Below are 21,473 nucleotides of genomic sequence, written 5' to 3' on the forward strand. Positions count from 1 at the left end.
TTCCAATATGTTGATGCAATATGAGAAGAAATGAGGGGTAGCTCAAACTCAAAGAACTAAACATCAAACATGATGTTTAACCCAACTTTTTTGCATTCATGTGGCTTTTATAAAAGGTTTAAGTTGCAATCATTGCTTTGTAAAAATAGTCACAGAGGATTAAATGGTTACATTTGAATGAATCCAATGAAACAGCTGTTGTGCAGTCACTTCATGTTCTTAATGCTACGTTGATCAATAACAATGTTGACGGCGTGGCTTGCAAGCTGAGAACACAATCACTCAAATCTGGAAAAAAAAGGTTGACACCAAGTTGGCAGGACGACTGACTGTGCTAATAATAAATGCACAGCAAGTATCCACAACAATGCAGCACGGAGACCAGCGTGGCATTCAGGGAACCAGTCACTTGACAATTGTGTGCTCAAATTTATGCGAGATGTAGATGCTTGATGCCACGCCGGCTCTCACTAGTGCACACAATCTGGTTGTAAAGATTACTGCGCTACTTTCTGACACAAATCGGCCTTACTTGTGTGTTGTGGGTGGAAGTGGTTCCACATGTTGTATGCAATCTGTGTGCGTGTACTACACACAGAAGCAGTCATCAACAAAATATCCAGTTGGTGTTAAAATGATCAGGCTAGCTGGATTGGATATAGTTTGTCTCTTTATTGCACACCGTATGATGTAATCAGCACAGCAACAATATAAGCTACGCCAAATTAAAAAATAAAAAAGCCAAACTAAACTTCGTTATTTAATTATCTTTTTTTTTTTTTGTAATTTTAAGAAAAATCTGAAGCCTGGGTATGTTGACCACTGGTCTGTCTCTTCAGATGCGACCAATGCAAAAGGTAGCATTGCACCAATTAAACCAGTGAGAGAAAGATTGGCCAGCTAAACTGGAATTTTTTAAAATGATGATGAGAAAAATAAAATAAAATCTCAGGAGAAAGTTTTCCTAAACCTTCCTGCTTGCTAAAACTCTTTCGAAGGCAGGAATCTAAACATCCCATTTTTCATTTAATCATCTTTGTATAGTAATTTACTTACTTCTCACAGACGGTACTTAATGATTGCAGGGTGTCACTGCCCAGCAAGCAGCATAATGTTTTAATACATGTGCAACATTACTCTTAATCCCACAACTAAACCTGTTTGGAGAATAAAAAAAGTGTCTGTTATGCAGCGTTGATCTTTCTGCAACCTTAACTGAATGTGGCCACAAGTCAGTAAGTGTGGAACAGAAAATAGTCGTCATAGAGCTACCACTTCTTTGAAGCAGCAGATATTTCTTTTTAATACAGCATCAAATAGCACTACAATAGCATAGTGTAGTCACAGGACAGAACAGTCGACCCTGTGGTACACAGGAGCCTCGCTAAACCTTCACATCAGCTTACATGTTTTCAATTTTTACCCCAAGAAGGCAGATGTAACATCGTCAATGTTGTGTTCAAGTGCTGCATAATCTTTTTGTCTCTATCAGTAAACTCCAATAGAATAATTTGCCTATATAGTGTTTTTCTGTATACATTTCTTTAATGCTACCATAAATTAAGAGCATGCTACTGCCCTTCACACAATATTACTGCAAAACTGACACAATACCACCACATGACACCACATCAGGAAAAGGACATCACTGTCAGCGCTGCACAGTCTCAAGTACAACCAACACCTTCATGGAGTCTTCACCTCCACTGAAACTGGTAAGACAGACCGCGAGATAGACAACACCAACTTCCACGCTCAGAAGTTTGCTCCAGCATGGTCCCATCTGATCCTCTGGTCCAGAACATTTTCGACTTATTGTCACCTTTGCTCCCACTCAAAGACTAAACAGAAAGAACTTGTTGAGACAACAGTAGTGCCATCCACAGCAAGTGCTTTGTTAAACTCCTATCAGTCAGTAGAACACACACACATACACACTTGCGTCACACTTCACCTGCCCAGAACAGGCCTGCAAGTCTGGAAGGGCAAAAGAGCAGAAGTTTTCTCCTCACTGTGGATGGACAGTTGGCACGAGCCAGGCTCTCACAGTCCCCAGTACGGAGCATAGCTCCTGCGGTCCCTTTCGTAAACATCAGGTATGACCCCGTAGGGAGTCTGCACCATCTTAACAGAGTTTCTGCCAAAGAGCTTCCTTTCATACTCAATAAGTTGGCGCCAGAAGCCGCCGTTGGGGCGGATGACAGGGCGGCGGGCCTTGACCCAAGCGTGGGCCTCAGCCAGAGATACACGGTGATACTTCATGAGGTACGCCAGGCAGAGGGAGGCTGAGCGGCTCACCCCCGCTGCACAGTGCACCAGCACTGCCCCTCGTTTGCGCCCAACATTGTGGATCTTATCAGCCACGCTGTCAAAGTACAGTGAGATGGGGGAGTGGGGCATGTCGGCCAGTGGGACCTTTACATACTCCATGTGAGGCCAGTTGAAGTTGGGCAACTCGATGGTGGCGTTAACCACACATGTGATGCCTTTAGAGAGCAAGAGGCTGCGGTTGGACGCCACGTTCCCCCTGCTGAGGAAGAGGTTGGGGGTTATTTGAGCGATCCCTCCCAGTAAGCTTCCATTTTCAGGCAGCAACCTTGGCACTGTAGCAGGCACCATGGAGCTGCGGTGGTGGTGGTGGTGGTGGTGGTGGTTGTGAAAGAAGCCTTGGCTGCGGGAACCCATCGAGGAGTCAAGTTTTCAAAAAAATAAAGGCAGAATACAAATCTTCAGGCGTGCCGAATCATGGTAGTGCGGCAAAACCCAGCAGACAGTTCCTGAAAGACAAAGAAAAAAAAACCATCTTTCTGGATGAGGGACATTACAGCAGTTTGCAAATGTTACAACACAAGTGCAATGAAACCCTTGTTTAGAAGGTGCTGTGCTGAGGACAGCCGTTTCCAGGAAATCACATCTTTAAACAGCCAAAACTCTCCGTGTCACTTCAGATTTACTTTAAAAAGTTGCTGCTGTGAGGCTGCGACCCACTGCCTCACACATATCACTTTACAATTATATCAAAGTGTTTTCATGAATCCTCAGCATTCACTGTGTCCCTACGTTGATACGATGGCATACGAATGGCCTCCGAGTTTCACACCGAGTCATCTCCCCCCCTTCTGCCATGTGAGCGCATCCACCCTGCAGGCAAACACTCACCTCATCTCATGTTCATCCATCCACAGCTCCCACATACAGATTACATCTTGTGTCTCTGGCTACTGCTGCTGTGAATGTCATTTTTGGCTTGCACCAAACAGCAGGGTGGAAACTAATCATACCGACTGTGCAAGTACACAATTTGACTAAATGCATCATTATAATTTCCTTTTTTCCTAATGGAACAGGTGAAAATGACCTTCATTACCCATTTTAACAAGTTTGCAGGTGAACGTAAAGGTGCAAGACATATGAAGAGAATGATGGAAACCCTAATGTGACACATACACAGATGAGGAAAATATTCCTCTGTTATCAGCAGAGAGCCCTCACCTCCAGGCTTCACACACCGCTACACTTGTCATGCGTCATCCACACCTTGTGCTCCAGCCTGGGCCGTCAGGTATTTTGCTTTTGTTTTTAGCTACAGTCTGTTTAATAAGACGCACAGGTCAATCACTCCGAGCTAAAATTCAACCAGGAGAAAAAACACGAGCCACCTGCTGTGTCCTGTGGTCTGGAAATCTCATCAAAATCTGCATGAACAACATTATGATACTGTAAAAGCAGCAAATTCATGACACAAGTCCCATTTTCACTGATTCAAAGGCCAAACCAAAACTATACATGCAGTCTCATCTTTTCTCTCCCCTTACTCTCTAAACCACTCTCCCTCCAAGAAGTTTCAAGGTTGTCATTCCACTTTTTAATGGCTCTATTGCCTGAAGCTTACACAAAAATAGCAGTCAGTGTAGAATAGTCATCATCTCCCCGAGGGCAGGAACTGCTTCACTTCCTCGTCACCTTCCAGCTGTAAAAAAATAAAATAAAATAAAAGCCTCTCCTCCTATCGATCACAGCTTTGCCATCTCAGCAGGGTCTGGCTCCCGTTCCAGCTGAAAAGAGAGGCTGAAATAACACCCCCTCCCTGTTCAGGCGGAGTTTATGCCAGGTTAGCGGTCACTGAGGAAACGATTGCCATTGCGGCACTGCAGCTGATTTCACCCTCCTCCCCCCACTGTCGCCATCGGTGATGAGACAACACAAACAACGTTTCTCACTTTACAGCAGTCAGAAAATTCCCAGACCACATCAGGAGGAGGTCACACCCAGGGCCGGCTGTACCTACTGTCTGGCCCGTGGGCTGAGAAGTTTTGTAGACCCCGTCGCGTCCTCCAAATGTACCAAGTCTCATTATAGAAAATAATATCCAGATTTACACTGAGGCTTGCTTTATTTAGTTGTATCGACATATTAATAACATGAACATAATGAATAATACTGAATACAATAATGAATGAATAAATAACAGCAGCAACAGATCAAACAGAAAGAGCTTATCAACATGACTTTTCAGACACTGCAGCCACAAAATGTAAAAACCTGCAGATGCTTTCACTAAACACTGCACTGTCCTTTGAGGAAGCGCTTTCTTCTGGTCTCTTTTCCACAGAAAGTTGTGATTATGTCCTTAAAATCCAAATTATGAAGAATTTCATGCTTAGTGATCATAAATGTAAGGAATACTGACAATGTTTCCCTGTTTGAGGCTAAAATTTGCTTTTGAAAGACAGTTTCTGCTGTTTACATGTGCTCCGACGCAGATATATTATTTTTATTTTTGACAAGTTTGTCAGTCCCATTTTTGCCCATTAAGAGCCTTCTGGACCAGTCTAAGTCATCCCCGAGAGGCCCGTTCTAATGAAAATGAACATATCATTGAAAAGTATCATAAACGACTTGTTTTAAGTGTCAAGATGGCAAGATGGAGCTGACTTGATGTAACACCATTTACAGATTAGCCCCGCCCCTTAAACCTTTCTTTGTAAATATGAATAGTAAAGTCATACAGTGGGCTTATGCGTGCAGTAGAACTTTTATGCCCGGATCTACTAAATGCTTGCACATACTGAAACGTGTACAAAATAATTGCACACACAACAAAACAAAGTACAAGCTGATTTAATAACAGCGCACATCGAGGGTTGTGTCTTTATTGGTGCGCAAAAACAGTGCGTCTTCATCCAGTCTGTACGTCTACTGTAATATTTTACATGGGGCTTTTCACAGCCTGTTTTTGCGTGTGTTGGGAGGAGAAAATTTAAACATATTAATTTAACACCTGCAATGTGATCAATTAAACTTGGGAGCAATATTTCTGAAAGAAACTGGGTTTATATTTAACATGTTTCAGAAGGACGTGCAGACAGTCTGTGTGCGTTATTGCGCACATGGCAGCAGTTATTGTCACAAGGAGACGTTGAAACAAAGCAAAGAGACGCAGAGAACGCGTTCTTCACCCTGGAGTGAAGATTTGTGGGATAAACGAAGAAACAATTATCAGATGGCTTTTCCAGCATTTTGAAGCTGTTGGAGGAACTCAACATCTGCAGATGACAGATATTGTGTGTCACAACTGGGATCCCCAGATGTGCTGTCCAAGTCCAAATTGTCATGTGTGGTCGGATGGTTAGAGAGGGTCTTGGCTGCAGACTGGAGAATGAGGCGGAGCTGGATGTCCAAATCCGCCCCCTCAACATTTTGATAGGATTAACCCTGACACTAACCACGCCCATTTGACATCCAGCTCCACCCAATTTCCAGGCCCGCCCAAGTGGCAACCTCCGGCGGTTAAAAGTGAAGCCTATGCGGAAGTGCATAAAACTGCAGTTCCCCCTTCATCCACTAGGGGTTGGCTGCAAAACAGAGCAAATCCCAATAGACTCCCATGTTAAAAAGACCAACTTCACGGCAGAAATAAACATGTTTACAGCCTGGTTCAAAAATCCATTTTCGGTTTATAGGTCAGGTTTACCTTCATGACAACTGTGGGGGGAGTGAATTTTTTTCTAACTCGCCCGTTTAAAAGTAATTTAATCTCGAAGTTCGGCAAATTTAGGGGCGTGTCCTTTTGACTGACAGGTACCAATCTCTGGCTCTAAGTAAGAAGAACGTAGAACAACCACGGATTTTAGCCGGTTAACAACGTGACTTAGCTTTAGCCCGCTTACCTCCGTTAGCGGGTTAGCTCCTGTTATCTCGGGGTTAGCTTGGTTAGCTCTTAGCTATAGAAAGCTCTGAGTTTGCTCAATGTCAATCATCCACCATGACGCTCATGGCTGCCCTCTCAGTTCCACCTCTTTGCCCATATTTCTATTTTCCGGGCGAGACGACGCGCATGACGCTGCCAACATGGCGATGGTAGGAACTGCCCACCGAGCTTCAATTTAGCTCTTCAGAAACCTATGGGTGACATCACGCAGACTCTGTCCAACTCTTTATATACAGTCTATGGGCCTGCCCCATTCTCCAGGTTGCAGCCGGGGGTTATTGGATGGTTACAGTTATTAGATTTCCACACATGTGGCAGTCATTAACTAAAACCAAGATTTTTTTTCCCCTATGATTTCTTATTTTTCTTGTATTCACCTTTTAATGTCTTTAACCATCTTTTTCATTCACCCACAGTTTGCATTTAACCGACAGATTTTACTTTATCACAAATTTGTTCCCATACAGCGTTTATTTGTGTCAATCAGATTTCTTTGCTGCAGGTCACGTTTCCTCTCCAAACTCGCCATGCTGCAAACCCTGTCACGCTCAAACCCTTATTTAAACAGATTGAGCCCATTTACACAATCACTAAAAACACCCGCAAACTGTGGTCCCCACGGAAACTTCTAGATTGCACACGCAGACTGGGAACATAACAGATCTGGCTTTAGCTGTGCCTGTGTGACTACATGCACCATTGTGCATCCATGTCAAAGAGCTGGGCTTCGCATTTTTAGTTTGAACACAAGGGGCAGGATTTGGCATGGTGGCGACGGGTTCATTTGGATCAATAAGCATAAGGTTTTGACTGACAGCATAACTTACAAGTTACATAACAATTACACTTTTTAGGTAATTTCATCTGAAAATGTTAGGCCCCTAAACTCCGTAGGCCCCTGGGCTTCAGCTCAGGTAAGCCCGTACATTAAGGCGGCCTTGGTCACAGCAACATCACAGCAGCTCTGAAGCACTTCTGTAGCTGTAGCAGAGCAAGAGCAAAGATTTAAAGGGGTGCTATTATGGTATTTCAAGTTTTCTGAGCTTTCTACAGTGTTGAATCCTCATCAGACATGTGAACGACACTGTTTTTTTATCACCTAAACGCATGTTTGAGTTTTGAGTTCCAGCACTCTCTCTGTTCATTTTCCATGGCGACGAAAAACACGTTGTTTTAGAGAGTTTTTTCTACTTGGAAATCCTTGTGACGTCCCGGGGGATAAGGTTCGGTGATTGGTTACCTTCTACTGGTTAACAAGGGCATGTACAAATACATCGGGCGGGTGGAAAACGTGGGATAAAGTTATTTCCAACGATGGCTGGTGAGTTTACCAAAGAGAGACATCCTGCTGCATTCGTTGTTGTGGGTTGCTGTTTTCCACTTTGTTTTCAGGGTCTGATTCAGGTTCCAACATGTAGGGCTGTATGCTATGTGTTGACATTGTATTTGTTTTTTATTGAGTTCATATTAGCCTAATCCTTCTGTTTATGGGATGTTACAATGACGGCGAAAGGAGTTGCGGTGCGCACTCCCGATGTAGTGCAGTGGCGGGAGGCGGGGCTTAATGCCGAAGAGTCTCAATCCACTCCGGAGAGGGTCGGTCTGAAGTAAATAAAGTGATTTGTGACAATAACTCGATCAATCCCAGCCCTTTCGGGCTCAGAAATAAAAATAAATTAGCCTGAAATGCACATAGTAGTTCCACTTTAAACTTTAATCAAACTACAGATTAATAAAGATAAACTTGACTAACCAATCAAATTAATCTTCATCTGCAGCAAACTAGGTTTTATAATTGACCAAAAAAATTATTCAGAGCTAATTGTTTTCTAACTGTTCATTGATTTGACCTCTGCTATTTTCTCTTCAGTACTGGGACTTGCTCGCTCTCGTCAGATAGGAAAATATGAAAATTGATTTTAGACACCAAGCTATGAACATGACTCCGCCGCAAACTGGAAGTCAAACGATGGTTAAAATCTACAGCAGCTTTCAATCAAAACTCTGGTAAGCTGGAGGAAGGTAGAGTGCTGCAGATCTGAAGCTGAACAGTTTGAGCAGGTTTAGACCAATCAGACCATGCGCAACAAAGGGTTAGGATTACCTCTGCAAACTGCAGCAACTCATTCCATCACCATAAAAAGATTGTTTCTAACTTTCTCCCCCAACAATTACCAACTTCACATGTAGATGACAACGGTCAGGTTTTGTGTACCTTTAATCTTACACTGCATAATGGTGTCAATATCTATGCTAAAAACTTAAACTGTTAAAAACTAAACCGCACGTATTTAATGACTGCCAAATTAGTGATTCTGGTGTTATTACCTTGTAAGGTTGCAACAATTTGTCAACAAAGTCGACAATGAAAATTCATTGACGCAAAATTTCATCGTCGACGCGTCACATTATAAACGCCCGTAACGGCTGTACTAATAAAATGCTGCGCCAGGCAACTTGACGCCATTTACCAACCACAGCTTTTCAGACAGTATAAGAACTCTAAACACCAAGCAAATGACGCAAAGCACCACAGGAAGTGCTGGGGGCAGTATTATCATTTTGTGCAGCATCTTTGTTTAAACAACAAAGAACAAACTGACAGCAGTGCAACCTAGTTCCAAAGTTTGGGGATATTTCATGCTAAACAAAGTGTCAAAATGTGTCGTCTGCCACGCAGAGTTGGCGTACCACAGCAGCACGACAGTCATGCGTGAGCATCTGAAACGAAAGCTCCCCGGAGTCATGGTTTCCAGCATTCCAGATGGCAAAGTTAGCATCACCGAGTGGTGATGTGCTGTAGTTACCTCTGCCTAAGAGGTTATGTTGTTCTCGACATTTATCTGTTTGTTTGTGTTCAAGATTACTAAAAAAGTGATGGATAGATTTTCAGGAAATTTTCAGTAGTTGTTGCAAATGTGAAAAGGAAGAAGTGATTTAATTTTGGTGGTAATCCAGATCACCGTTTGGACTCAGGAATTTTTAAAAGGATTCTAGCCTTTGTTTACCGTACAAAACAGGCTTTTTCAAGATGTAAATAATCATTTCAAAACAATTCTCCAAAATGAAGATGTTAAAATATATATATTTTTTGTTTTCCTTTTGAGGCAAGTTCTATACAGCTTGGGTATGACACTATAGCTAAATTTGAATGTTTCAAAATAAATTAGTAGTAAGTTGTTAAGCCTAAATTTAATATTCAACTGGTTCAGGAGTAATTTTATTATGTAGTGACTGACTGGGAATCAGGGTGACATTCATAAGATGCAAATGAAGAGAGTGGGGTAAAACATACCAGAGCCTGTAAAAAAAAAAAGAGCTGTGTCAACTGGAAGCACAGATTGTGGGCGTGACAGAAATAATCTTGACAAATTGACTAATCAAAAAAATTATTTACAGATTAGTCTACAATTAAAACAATCATTAGTTGGAGCCCTATTACCTACAAATAAATAATACCTGAACTGTATTTATTTGCAAACAAAGGTCCTCAAAGACTGTTTAAAAGCGCAACATGATTTTCTCAGCGATACACCCCCATATCGCCAGCTAACTAAGCATCCATCTTGCATCCAACCAGCGCTGTGAGCTCTCTCCAGCCAGTAAAAGACAGTCTTATCTTGACTTGCCTGTATGGGAGGACAGTGATGCCAAAAACATGACAGTAACACTGCATGAAAGCTACCACTGATGATGCAAGAACCCAACAATACCAAGTCCTTGTGCTGGCTTTGTGAACCCAACAGTTGAGATTGCACTAAGTAGCCCAGCAGGAGTGATCGACTCTGTGGATCCACTCAGGTGTTCTAGTTTAAGTTATGAGCACTTTCATTATTATTATTTTTTTAAATGAGAAGGCAGGGGTGGCACATTCATGTGCTGGTGGAGTTCTCGCAAAAAACTACACGGAATCCAGGACAAATATGAACACTTTAAAATAATAATTCACAATTAAAAGTAATGCAGATGCTGCAGCCAAAGTCAGAGAGAATGCATATTTAATATAACAATAACTCATTCTAATTATCTAGTTTACATCAGTACATCATCATTAAGGCACACGTAGACCTATAATTACGTTTTTGATTAAATGATTGAGGTGCAAAATTCTCTTGTAATGTGAGCTCACTTTAGTCTTGTTCTTTCAGCTGACATCCCAGCTGATTAAAATGGCTTTCATGGAGTTTTTCCTTTCTTTTCAGAGTATAAAGTATCAACAACTTTCTTTTTCCTTCAATGCTCTTCTTTTTTTCTAGTTAGTTTCTTTTATGTGGAAACTCATCAAATAAAGAATTTACTTGAAGAAGAAAGAAACTCCTTTACTGTCAGCACAAGGATTTTTTTTTTTGTCCTTTATCATTTATATTTTCCATTTCATTTTTTTCATCTGTAGCAAGATAACTGATTGACTGGTCAGTAAGTGGGGCTTTTACAAATGATGGTCTTTTATTTCAAATATAATTGGCTAAAAAAGCAAGGCGGTAACATAATTCCCAGGGCAATGCAACCCTTTATGTTGTTAAATTTTATGTCATAAAGAGTTGATTGAAATGTCTTAAAATTGTGGCATCTTGGCTGCTTACTGTTTGCACCTGTAACATTTTTCTTTAATTCATTTTCTTGTTTCTCCAACTTTGTTTCCAAGAGCCGCCATTGAGCGTGACATCTTGTTAAAATGAAAAATGGAGAAACTGAACTTTGTGTCTCAGAATTGCACAGCTGATGCATTAATTCACAAAGGAAGATAAAAACTGCGCGGCTGGGGCAGCCCACTGACCAACAGCATAAAGCAGCAGCGGCATCAACAGAAAGATGAAGTAGATAAAAGAACCGAATAATCCCTGACTGGCCTTCTCCGGAGTGCTGATGTACCACAGCGCTGGGCTTTGCTGAGATTTGCTCCATCCACATGGTTATTTATACTCCAGGCTGGGCAGGAATGAGGCTACACAGAGCGGAGGAGGGAGAATTATGCACAAGCTGTCGCCACAGAGAAATCTACTGTAGTTACTGCAGCTCACTGCCAATCAAATTAACACTATGAGGACTCATTTTCTAAAGAGGGTCAGCAGCACTCACCTGCTAAGAGGGGCACAAGGTTACCGTGCATCCCGATTTCATTCCAGCAAATATGAAAAATTCCTCTTTCTTCTGGGAATCTTTTGGATGTAACACACGCAGCTTTCCTCTCAATCACCTGGAATGGATCTGTCAACAGGTGCTCCCAGATCACACATCTCCTGATGCTACTCCCACGGTGGTAAGATTCCTCTGGAGTCCGGTTCCCCTTCCATTAACACAAAGTGGAAATGTGACCCACCCGCTGGAAAACTAGAGCAGCAGCTCTGACGAAAGCCTCACAACACCGGATCTTAGCTGAACTTCCTGAATGACACTCCCTCGCATCAAAGAATGAGATGACTGAAAACAGTGAAATAACTGAGGGAAGCTGCTGCTCTCCGCATCGTCTCTCTAACACAAGCAATCTATTTATTCAGGCTGAGTGATGTCTGAAAGTGGCTGCACACAGTTGCAATGATCGGGCAAGAAGGAGCAGCTACTTGCCTCTCAAATGTCTCCAAACGCAAATTCTGCTGCTGTAGAGAGCAGAAGATAATGCTGTACAGCTGGAGCTGTACAGGGTTCAGAAATGTTAGGAACAGAGGGAGGACAGGGATCTCCTTTAGCTCTGAGTCTGCATCTCAACATGTCACTCAACTACACAAAACACTACGCCCAGAGACAGCTTCGTGTCGTGTAATAAAAGATGGTAAATGCATCAGCGCGTAGATAATTCCTGTTTTCAGCCAGACATCCTATACAAAGTGACTTTAAAAGCAAAGATTGCAGAATGTGATTGAAGTTTATGAAGAAAAAAAACCAGACATAAGGCAGATAAATGGAGTTTTTCCTTTTAAACTGATAATAATCACTAATGGATGCAAGACATGACAAACAGAAATTATAATGTGTCCATAATTAGACATTTTTATGCAAAATAACAACAACAACAAAAAAACATAACTCTTTATTGCTTCTTAGATATGTGTTCCCTTTTCTGAACATGCTCAAAAATAACAAGCTTCAAGACATTTTTCATACAAAACGATGACTGTAGACAGCTTGCGGCTGAATTATGAACTAAAATCAACATATTATAAAAGAAAATAATCAAATTTAGGTCTTTTGCCTTTTTAACTTTTTCTATTTCAGCCTCATCGGGGAAAGCATGTCGGCTGTCTTTCAGCTCCACGGAGCGTGAAAACGTTCAGCTGAAAGTGAATGACTCCACAAGTTCAATCGTTTACGCTTTAGCTCCTTCGCGCACGCGCTGCTCGCCCACGTAGTACAATTGACGCGAGATGCGCGTGCATTTCTAAGTTAAGATGTTTGAAAGAGATAACAGTGACTGGGGGGAAAAAAGAAACAAAAACTGAGTCAGAAACATGTTTTCTTTTCGGGTGCTGATTAATTTCCCTCACCTATAAAAATAAATAAATAAATAAATAGGCCTACATTATTTTTTAAATGAGTGCATTAAATAAAACTTAGCTCTGTGTAAATTTGTATTAAAAACTATCCTTATTGAGGTCAACATGGTGTCAATAAACTGCTTCCATCAGATGCGAAACTTACCAGTCGACTCTCACTAGGGAAGGAGATGGAGGTTTTCAAAGCGGCTTTACCGCCTGCACCAAACCAGCGCGCACAGCTCTGCTGCGGTCACACATCTACCAGCAGCCCGGTCATACAGACAGCCAGAAGGATGGCGTGGGGCCAGACGGTGGCAAACAACCGGCAACACACAGCAACATCATGAGGAAAGTCAAGAGAAATACGAACCATCGGTACATCCGCCTGCTCCTACGCTGGCTGGCAGGGCGGCGTGCAGGGCAGCTCAGCCTCTGGTATGAGGGGTGATTAGTGCCACCCAGAGGAGATGGAGGAGGAGGATGTTGGTTTATTAAGATTATTCCAGGCTTTTCCATTGGACGTGTATGTCAATAAGAGGTGGGACTTGGTTTAAAAAAAATAAATAAATAATTAGAGGGTTTGTAATTATTCATTGAGATTAATTGCTTTTTTTATTGCATTAATGTTGGAAATACAAAGTAACACGTTTTTTTTTTAAATTATTATTTTTTTTATTTAAATGGATTTTAGTGGACGACTAAATTTAAAAAGGAGAAACAGAAAATACCTTGGCTGGAATGGAAACTCAAATTTACATCAGACACAGACAGAAGAGAAAGGTACAGCTCGGAAAATTGAATTGATAATGTTTATGTTTTAATTTGGACATTTGTATTTTTTAATGCACACACTTTAACAACATACACAAATACATTTTACATATATATTACGTGATGTAATCTTTTTTACTTTAAATTTGTTTCTTTTGTTTGTATTATATGCATATTGTTGTTGCTTGTTTGTGACATGCATATTGGAAAAAAAGAAAAAAAATCTATCCATATTCATTCATTCTTTATCCATACCGCTAAGTCCAATGAAGGGCAGCGGGGAAGCTGGAGCCTATCCCAGCAGTCTTTGGGCAAGGGGCGGGGTACATCCTGGACAGATCACCAGTCCATCGCAGATCTAGACATATTTCTTAACTATTATTAATTATTCTATTGGTTATAGTAGCTGCATTGAAATGACTGTGTTTGAAGTGTTAAAAAAGCATGAATGGTAACGGTGCAACAGTTGCTGAATGTCAACATTCAGAAATTAAGTGCTGAAAAACATCTCAAAGAAACACCAGAAGTATCCTCCCTCCCACTCTCACAGCAGGTTTCCAAATGAGTGAGCACCCAAAGAGAGTTGTAATATTTAACACTGAAGAGTACAGCCAATTAAATATGTCTAATCTCAACAGAAGTCTGTTGATTTCTTTGCAGAATTGATTGAATTTCTTCCACTCTACGTTTATAAGACTTTCATACTTTTTCCTTCTCATTATATTTATTTTATTAATTTATTTTCTCAATTAATTTGTGGGTGTAAACATGTGAGGTAAAAATCAGCTTTAGTGTTTACTAGCAGATGTACTTTTTTCCTGACTGGCATCAATTACTCCTCATAAAGAAGTATTGGGAAGATCAAGTGCTTCCCTGGAACACTGCTGGAAATCAATAGTTAGTTCCAAAAGAACAAGCAAACATCTGACATGACGTGATATAATTGCTAGTATATCAGGCTATTTTGTAAAAAGATTATTCATGGATATTTTTAGAAATAAATATATTTGTATAAACCCAGAGATCCACAATGCATAATGCTTTCTACAAAACTTAATCTAAATCAGATTAATCCCCGTCTCGTAATATACCTGTGCCATCGTGGAAGAAACACTCCATTGATGGAATAGTGTGTTCATTTAGTACATAGAAGTAGTCATCTGTCCTCGTTCTTAATGTTACTGAACTTAAACCTGACCAACTGAAGCAACCTCAGATCGTAGACTGCCTGCATAAGCTTGTACATTACAAGCACTGGGCATAATAATGGTTCTGCCACATCATCTGCCTCTCTTCTTACCATGATGCTTCAATCATTCTTGAATAGGATATATCTGGACTCATCAGACCACATGACCTTCTTCATCCAGAGTCTAACCTTTACTCTGCCAAGCAAAATGAAGCCTTTCTTCTGTAGCATCACTGATTAGTTGTTTTCTTATGGTTACACAGCTGTTCAGTTGCAATCCTTTATGCTTGGATTTGTGCTTGTGAAATGTTCTTACCTTCACTATTAGACATATTCGACTGATATTTTCTTCAAATTGATTTAACCAGTCCTTTAAGTGATCACTGATCAAATTCATTCAGGACTTTTTATCTGAGTACTTTTTTTTCAGACGATGGTTCCCCATTATCCTTCCAGTTTTAATGTGTTGAACAGTTTTTAAGCCCATTTTAGTAAGTTCTCAGATGTTTTCTCTCTTTTGCTCTGCTTTGTATTAAACATGCAAACATCTTTTCAACTTTTTGCTCCAATATAAGCTGTTTTGTGTGACTTCTCATTTTTCTGAATCTCTTCAAAGAATTGGGTGCATCGTTAAAAAAAAAAAAAAAAGCAGATATAATGGAACAAACACAACTATAATGAAATTAAATTAGCCCTTAAAAATGTTGACATTTTGTTTCTGCAAACTGTGGATATGCATATTTCTATCTGTCTGAAGAGAAAAAGAAAGCGCTGTAGAGAAATACTGATGCTTGGTCATTTACAAGCAGAGTTGTAAAGAGTTGTTTATCTGGGTTTATGAGCATGAAACTTTGACATAATTGTAAGTTTTGATTTCTTTAGTTCTGCTGTTTGGTTTGGATTATTTTCCAACCAGATCAACATCCACTTCTTAGCTTGCTTGTTTGGTGCACACCAAAGTTTGAATGGCAGCATTCACACTTCGTGACCACAATGGGATTTCTTTTCATCAAAGAAAATCCTTTTTGAACACAGAAGTTAGCGAGTGTACATCAACATCACAGAGTCCTGTAATTCAGTGCCGGCATGACCGATTAAACATTTCTAGAAAAAAAAAAAAAAAAAAATTGACCACTGTTTGGGAAACTGGTTCTTGTTGTAGAATATGACCAAAAAATCTTTTCTATTTTGCCTGAATTTCACCAAACTGAGTGAAAACAAAGATAAAAACAAAAGCAGTTTCATGTGGGGCTCTGATGCCGATCTCCGGATGAAGCTGATATTATCTCAGACCTTTTAATTTGCACTTTGCGGCTAATAAATTAGGCATGTCTCATGTGTGAAACAATCACTGTCAAGATACAAATGCCAAAGGACACCTGTTGCAGATCTCATGTCATAAAACTAGTGTGATACATGACCAGTACTCTGGTGGTTCCTTCAAGCACATTTCCAGGAAATTTACACAACAAAAGGTGTGTTAAAAGGCTATAAATGCTCAATTAATTTGTAATTACCAGTCTAAAAATATATGTTTCAGCTGCAGACTGACAGTATTTGGAATTCTAAACTTTTATTAGTGCAAAGTAATTTCAGATGACACTATCATTACAGGCTCCAGCATGCAATTAGACCCTCCAGCTTGCAGCTACAACATATCTGCTAATTGAATCTGAAGGTTTTTTTCTACTTTGCACCCCGTAGTTTACAGACAGCTGCACCCATACAGGAGCAACACCTGATAGCTTCACATTCATCTGTTTATTTGAATGCCTGCAGGGACCTGTGTGATCATGTTGCAGGTCTTGAACTTACAAAACCTGCAAAGCAAACTCAGTTGAAATAAACAATGTAGGACCGCACTCCAGATCGGCTCAGGCAATATGTTTCTACTTCTGTACGCTACTGACTCGTCTACATTACCAATTTAAATGTTGCCTTGGACTAGGGGGCCACAGGCGTACAGCGAAAACAAATACACTGACAGTTCTGTAGGTCTGTTATTTTTAATCTCATTATTATTTCCAGCCTGGAAGTAACGGCCGCAACTCTGAGACCTTCAAAATTGCAGCTGCATCTGCAGGGCTCTATGCGCAGCCCTTAGTGAATATATCTGTGTGCAGAGCCATAATTAGACATGCCTCCTGAAGTCAATCCCATTTCAAAGGGCTCCTGTGGGAGATATTACACCACCCGTAAACCTAAGGCCCCTGCCTTAGTCACTTCTAATAACATTTCCTATTAGAAACAAACAGCAGCGATAACAATCAAAAAGGAAAAACATAATGGTTATGGAGTGACTTTTCCTGCTGTATGACATTTGTGACCCTGCGCCTGAATGGCACCTTTTCACACACAGGAAAGTTTAACCCGTGAAGAAATGGTGACAACAAAATGTCTGAATGAAACTGAACTGGAACCGTGAAAAGCTACGAATAAATATGCGTGGATTTGTGGAGAGAGTGACCAAATCCAAATTGAAATGTCAGATGAGTCAGAGGTATTCTGGGAAGCTGTTCCTGTGCAAAACACCGTACGCTACGAAGGCCGAAAATTTACAATGGTGCCATCGGCGCAATAAGAAACACCTGCAGCCCAGTTGTGAAGAAGCTGTCTGCTCTGAATGAGCAGGAAGTGACACTGATTAACCCTGACCGCGTGTAACACCAGATAACTGATGGGCTCCACAGTGAAGAGTCTGCCACGGAGATTTCACCATAAACTCCTGCACACATCCCTCAAAAATCTACACACTTAATAACCTTTGCTGCTCAGTTATGGCTACTTATTCACACTTTCTGGCTGTCCTAAAGCTAAAGAAACTGTGCAAGCTAAAGCAGGAAAACACGTGGCTGCGCTTCATCTCATGCAGCCAACATCTTTAGCACTTGATGAGTGTGTGTATAAGAGCCTTAGCAAATTATCAAAGTATCTATATTATCTGATAATGAGAATGATTATACCTGAGAAAGCAAACCAAAGCCATGGATGATCCCAGCTGGTTTGTAACACTAGAGATGGTTATTTTTGTCTGTGCTGATGTGGGTGAGCAGCAGTGGACTGAGGGTGGTAAGATGAGGAGAATGGAAACTGGTTTGTGGTCAGCAGAGGTGGAAATGCAAGAGTGCATGGGAGGCTGTGGGAGGATTTGGACGTCTAAATAAAGTTGTTGCTGATCACCCCCACCCCCTGGCCCCCTTAAATGGTAAATGGACTTGTACTTCTATAGTGCTTTTCTAGTCATACAGACCACTCAAAGTGCTTTACACTACTTGTCACATTCACCCATTCACACACACACTCACTCACTCAACACACTCATACCCTGATAGGCACATTGGGGGGCAGTTTGGGGTTCAGTGTCTTGCCCTAGGACACCTCAGCATTTCAGGGGAAGCCTGGAATTGATCCCTCAACTTACCAGTTGAAGGACAACTGCTCTTCCTCCTGAGCTACAGCCGCCCCTTATTGTTCCTGCTGTGATGGCAGTAAATAGAAATGGGATCTAAGTGTTTGCCGTGGCAACATGTAAGTGCAATGAGGTGACTGAGCACAGCAAGCCACCTCCCAGCCGTTCTGATCAGAACTGCTCTGACATCAAACACACATATTTGATGGAACAAGACCTGGATGCCTCTGCAGTGTCGCACACATCTTGTTTCCACCGGAACAGTAGAAACATCTCATCTCATTCCAGTAATATTATATTATTGAGCTCCGGCTGGCTTGCTTCTTTTTGCCTCGCTGAGAAGCACACACACACACACACACACGCAGATGGGTTGGGGGTGGGGGTGAGGTACGGCAGATTTCGCTGCTCTGGTTAGTCACGACTCCTCTGCCCAGCAGATGAGCATGAGCAACAGGGTGAATGTGTATGTGTGTCTCTGCTGAGCTGCCCCTCCTCTCCTCCTTTCAGACTCCAGTGTGCCTGAGACCTGGTTGCCATGGTAACCTATTGTGTTGATAGGTTCACCTCTGTGTTAATCAGTAGCCAGCTGTAATGGCCGGAAAAGGGGAAAGGTGTGTGTTTGTGAGAAACCAATTTAGGTTAGAGTCATAGTAAGAGCAAATGCATGTAGCTGTGATGCTTGAGGTAAGGGGCTGGGGTCCTTACAGAGGTTGCAGTACAAACTGTGTGCATGTATATCTCTGTGTGTGTGCCCTTTAAAAAGCCTTAGAACAACATGGAGCATAGATGTGGGAGACATCTTTCTCCCTTTTCCCTGAATAGCAGCAAAGTTAAAAATCAATGAGACACCAGCAGAGGAGAAGCCTTAGAACCAATCGATCAATCTCTCTGCACAGCTTGTGGTTTTCTTTTGCCATTTCCAAAAACAAATTAGCATCCTTTCGCTACTGTTAAAAAAAAAGCAAGATAATATATATTAAAAAAAAAAAAAAAAAAAGTGTAAATGTTGTAACCAATAAAATTAATCAATTCATTTTGCTTATAATTATTTTATCATTTTTGCTATTTATGTTGTCTTTTACGCTTGTTTTTTAAACCATCTGTAATTCTTTTAATGTGTCAAGTAAAGCACTTTGAATTGACTTGTAAATAAAAGGTGCTACACAAATAAACCTGCCTTGCCTTAAAAACAAACAAAAGAAAAAAAAAACACTTCATCATAAAATCCTGACTAAATGGATATTATGTTATGTTTCATAGATCCAAACTATTTGAATGAGTGCTGGTTCTTTTGATTCTCAAATGGTTTGTTATTTAGACTTCACAGGGTTGTGAAGACTATTTAAACTGAACAAAACAAATATGTATTGCACTTTGTACTTTTTTTTTTTAACCTGTTGGTATGAACATAGCCTGTTCTCACACCTCAGACACTGTAAGTGCAAGAGCTTGTGGCGGTCGCCAAGCTGGGAAGTCATTATTTTGTTTTGCATGCAAAGAAAAAAAACATAATTTAATAACAAAAGAAAGAAAATAAACTACTCTCAGATGAGCTGGTGTCCATCAGCTTGGAAACAAAATGATATTTATACGTGAGATGCTGATATTTTCTATAAGACATACAAACAGCACCCCATGATGATGACATTCCTTTTAAACTGGGATTTTCTGAGTTATCAGCAGGAAAGGTAACTAAAACAGCCCACATGTTTAACTCACAGTGATACCAACTCCACAAATCAAAATTCAATGATCATCTCAATATTGCATAAAATCACAGTAGCTCGTTCCAGCCGTCATTATCTATTTCCATGTGGAATATACATTTAAATACTTCTGGTGTTTTCAGATGCGCCAACTCTCCCTCACAACGCGTGGCATTTATTTAATTAGCACCGATACCAGACTTCTCCTTCTGCAGGAAGCCTCCATCTTTACCTTTCTGAGAAGTCAGAATCAAGCAGGAGACAGTCTGAGAAGACAGTGTGTGGGTGGCTTGAGAAATGCTGCATCTCAGCACACATGCAGGGTGTTGACACTGACATCTGCTCCATCTGCTGCACCCCCCCCCCCGCACAGACTCTACAGTGATGAAGAGGAGGCTGAGTTGCTACACATGTTAGAGGACCAGGTGAGGAGTCTGCTCAGCTTCACTTTCAGTTTTTAACAGATTTTGCAAGGAAAAATAAATACCTCATTAATGCGATGCAAACAGACGTTTTTAACTCTGAACTTTGTCCTCTTATTCCAGTAAACTTGAATATTTGACTCGTCACCCTTTCCTTGAAAATATTTTCCATTATCTTCTGTTCAATTTTCAAAGCATAAAAGATGGAAAAAAAAACCTTTAAACATAAAAGAATTTTTTTTAAACTTTTATATAGTCTAAAGCAACTATAAACCATTTGTGAACTTGGTTATTTCTGTGTGATGGTAAATAAATACTTTATAATCACAAGGATGAAATTCTTTACTTATGCAAAAATGTGTTGACGTCATACTCAGAAAAAAATGCTCAATTTCTCCTTCAGTGTGGACACCCCTCTGGATTTCATGACTGTCCTTTAAATCCAGAAAAACCTTCACATTTGCAGCTGTGAAAAACGCAGCTTTACAATGAAAATGAAGTGACATTCATCCTCTTTTTATGGCCGTCTGGACAACAATTAAAAAACGAAAAAAAAAAAACCAAACACAAAGTGTGACATGACAAGAAATCCAGAGTTTCATTCTGCAGCATCTTGTTTATTCAGGAGCGTTGGTTTGATAAGACACATTGGGGGAGAAAAAAAAAATCTAAAATTTTCTCCTTCATAGCTTTTTAAACGCAGCTCAGATTCTTGTATTTCAGTTCAGCAGCTTCCTCAGTCGTTCCGCTGTTTATCATCAAAGGTCGAATCTGCCGTTATAATCGGGCTGTTAGCTGAGGTGGATGTGTCGGCTGCGCTCTGCTCTGATAAGCTTGTCGGAGGCTGCCGGCCTCCTGCCTGCCTCCGTTACATTCGTCACAGCTTTTCCCACACCCACACCACAAACAGACACAAGTAATCAATATGCCTCTGACTATTTGTGTCACAGATGTGCAACATTCAGCCTAACTCAGCATCAAGCTGGATTTGATGTCTTAACATGAATACAGCAACATTAATATCACCATCAGCAGATTTTCCTCGCACCTCATCTCATGTACTTCTAAATCAGAAGCATAAATTTTGCCCCTACGTAAAACCCCAGTGTGGTCCGATATGATGGCCTCATCAAGAACCACTCGCATTGTTGTGTATCAGCTAAAAATCTGCTCTGTTCTAAATATCATTAATATTGCCTTTGAAAAAGCTTTTCCCCTATTGTTGGGCTTGACATACTTATTAGGGTGATTTCACTGAAACATCAAAGTTTGAATCCAATAGGGACTTG

The 21,473-nt window shown here is 40.8% G+C and overlaps 1 protein-coding gene across 3 annotated transcripts; it reads right to left on the minus strand.

Annotated features, from left to right (window-relative positions):
- Positions 1–1,131: 1,131 nt before the first annotated feature.
- dusp14 (dual specificity phosphatase 14) lies at positions 1,132–13,121 on the minus strand. Of its 3 annotated transcripts, none has more exons than XM_079246222.1 (2): positions 13,055–13,121; positions 1,132–2,777 (listed from the first exon to the last, which is right to left on the minus strand). In XM_079246222.1, exon 2 carries the CDS (start codon positions 2,683–2,685, stop codon positions 2,044–2,046), a length of 642 nt encoding a protein of 213 aa, XP_079102348.1. In that variant the 5' UTR covers positions 2,686–2,777; positions 13,055–13,121; the 3' UTR covers positions 1,132–2,043. The 3 variants fall into 3 exon arrangements, with proteins under 3 accessions (XP_079102348.1, XP_079102346.1, XP_079102347.1); XM_079246220.1 differs by having other exon boundaries at positions 12,848–13,069; XM_079246221.1 differs by lacking the exon at positions 13,055–13,121 and adding an exon at positions 11,291–11,400.
- Positions 13,122–21,473: the final 8,352 nt, after the last annotated feature.

The sequence above is a fragment of the Telmatherina bonti genome (genome assembly GCF_933228915.1).
Source record: "Telmatherina bonti genome assembly, chromosome: 9".
Lineage (NCBI taxonomy): Eukaryota > Metazoa > Chordata > Actinopteri > Atheriniformes > Telmatherinidae > Telmatherina > Telmatherina bonti.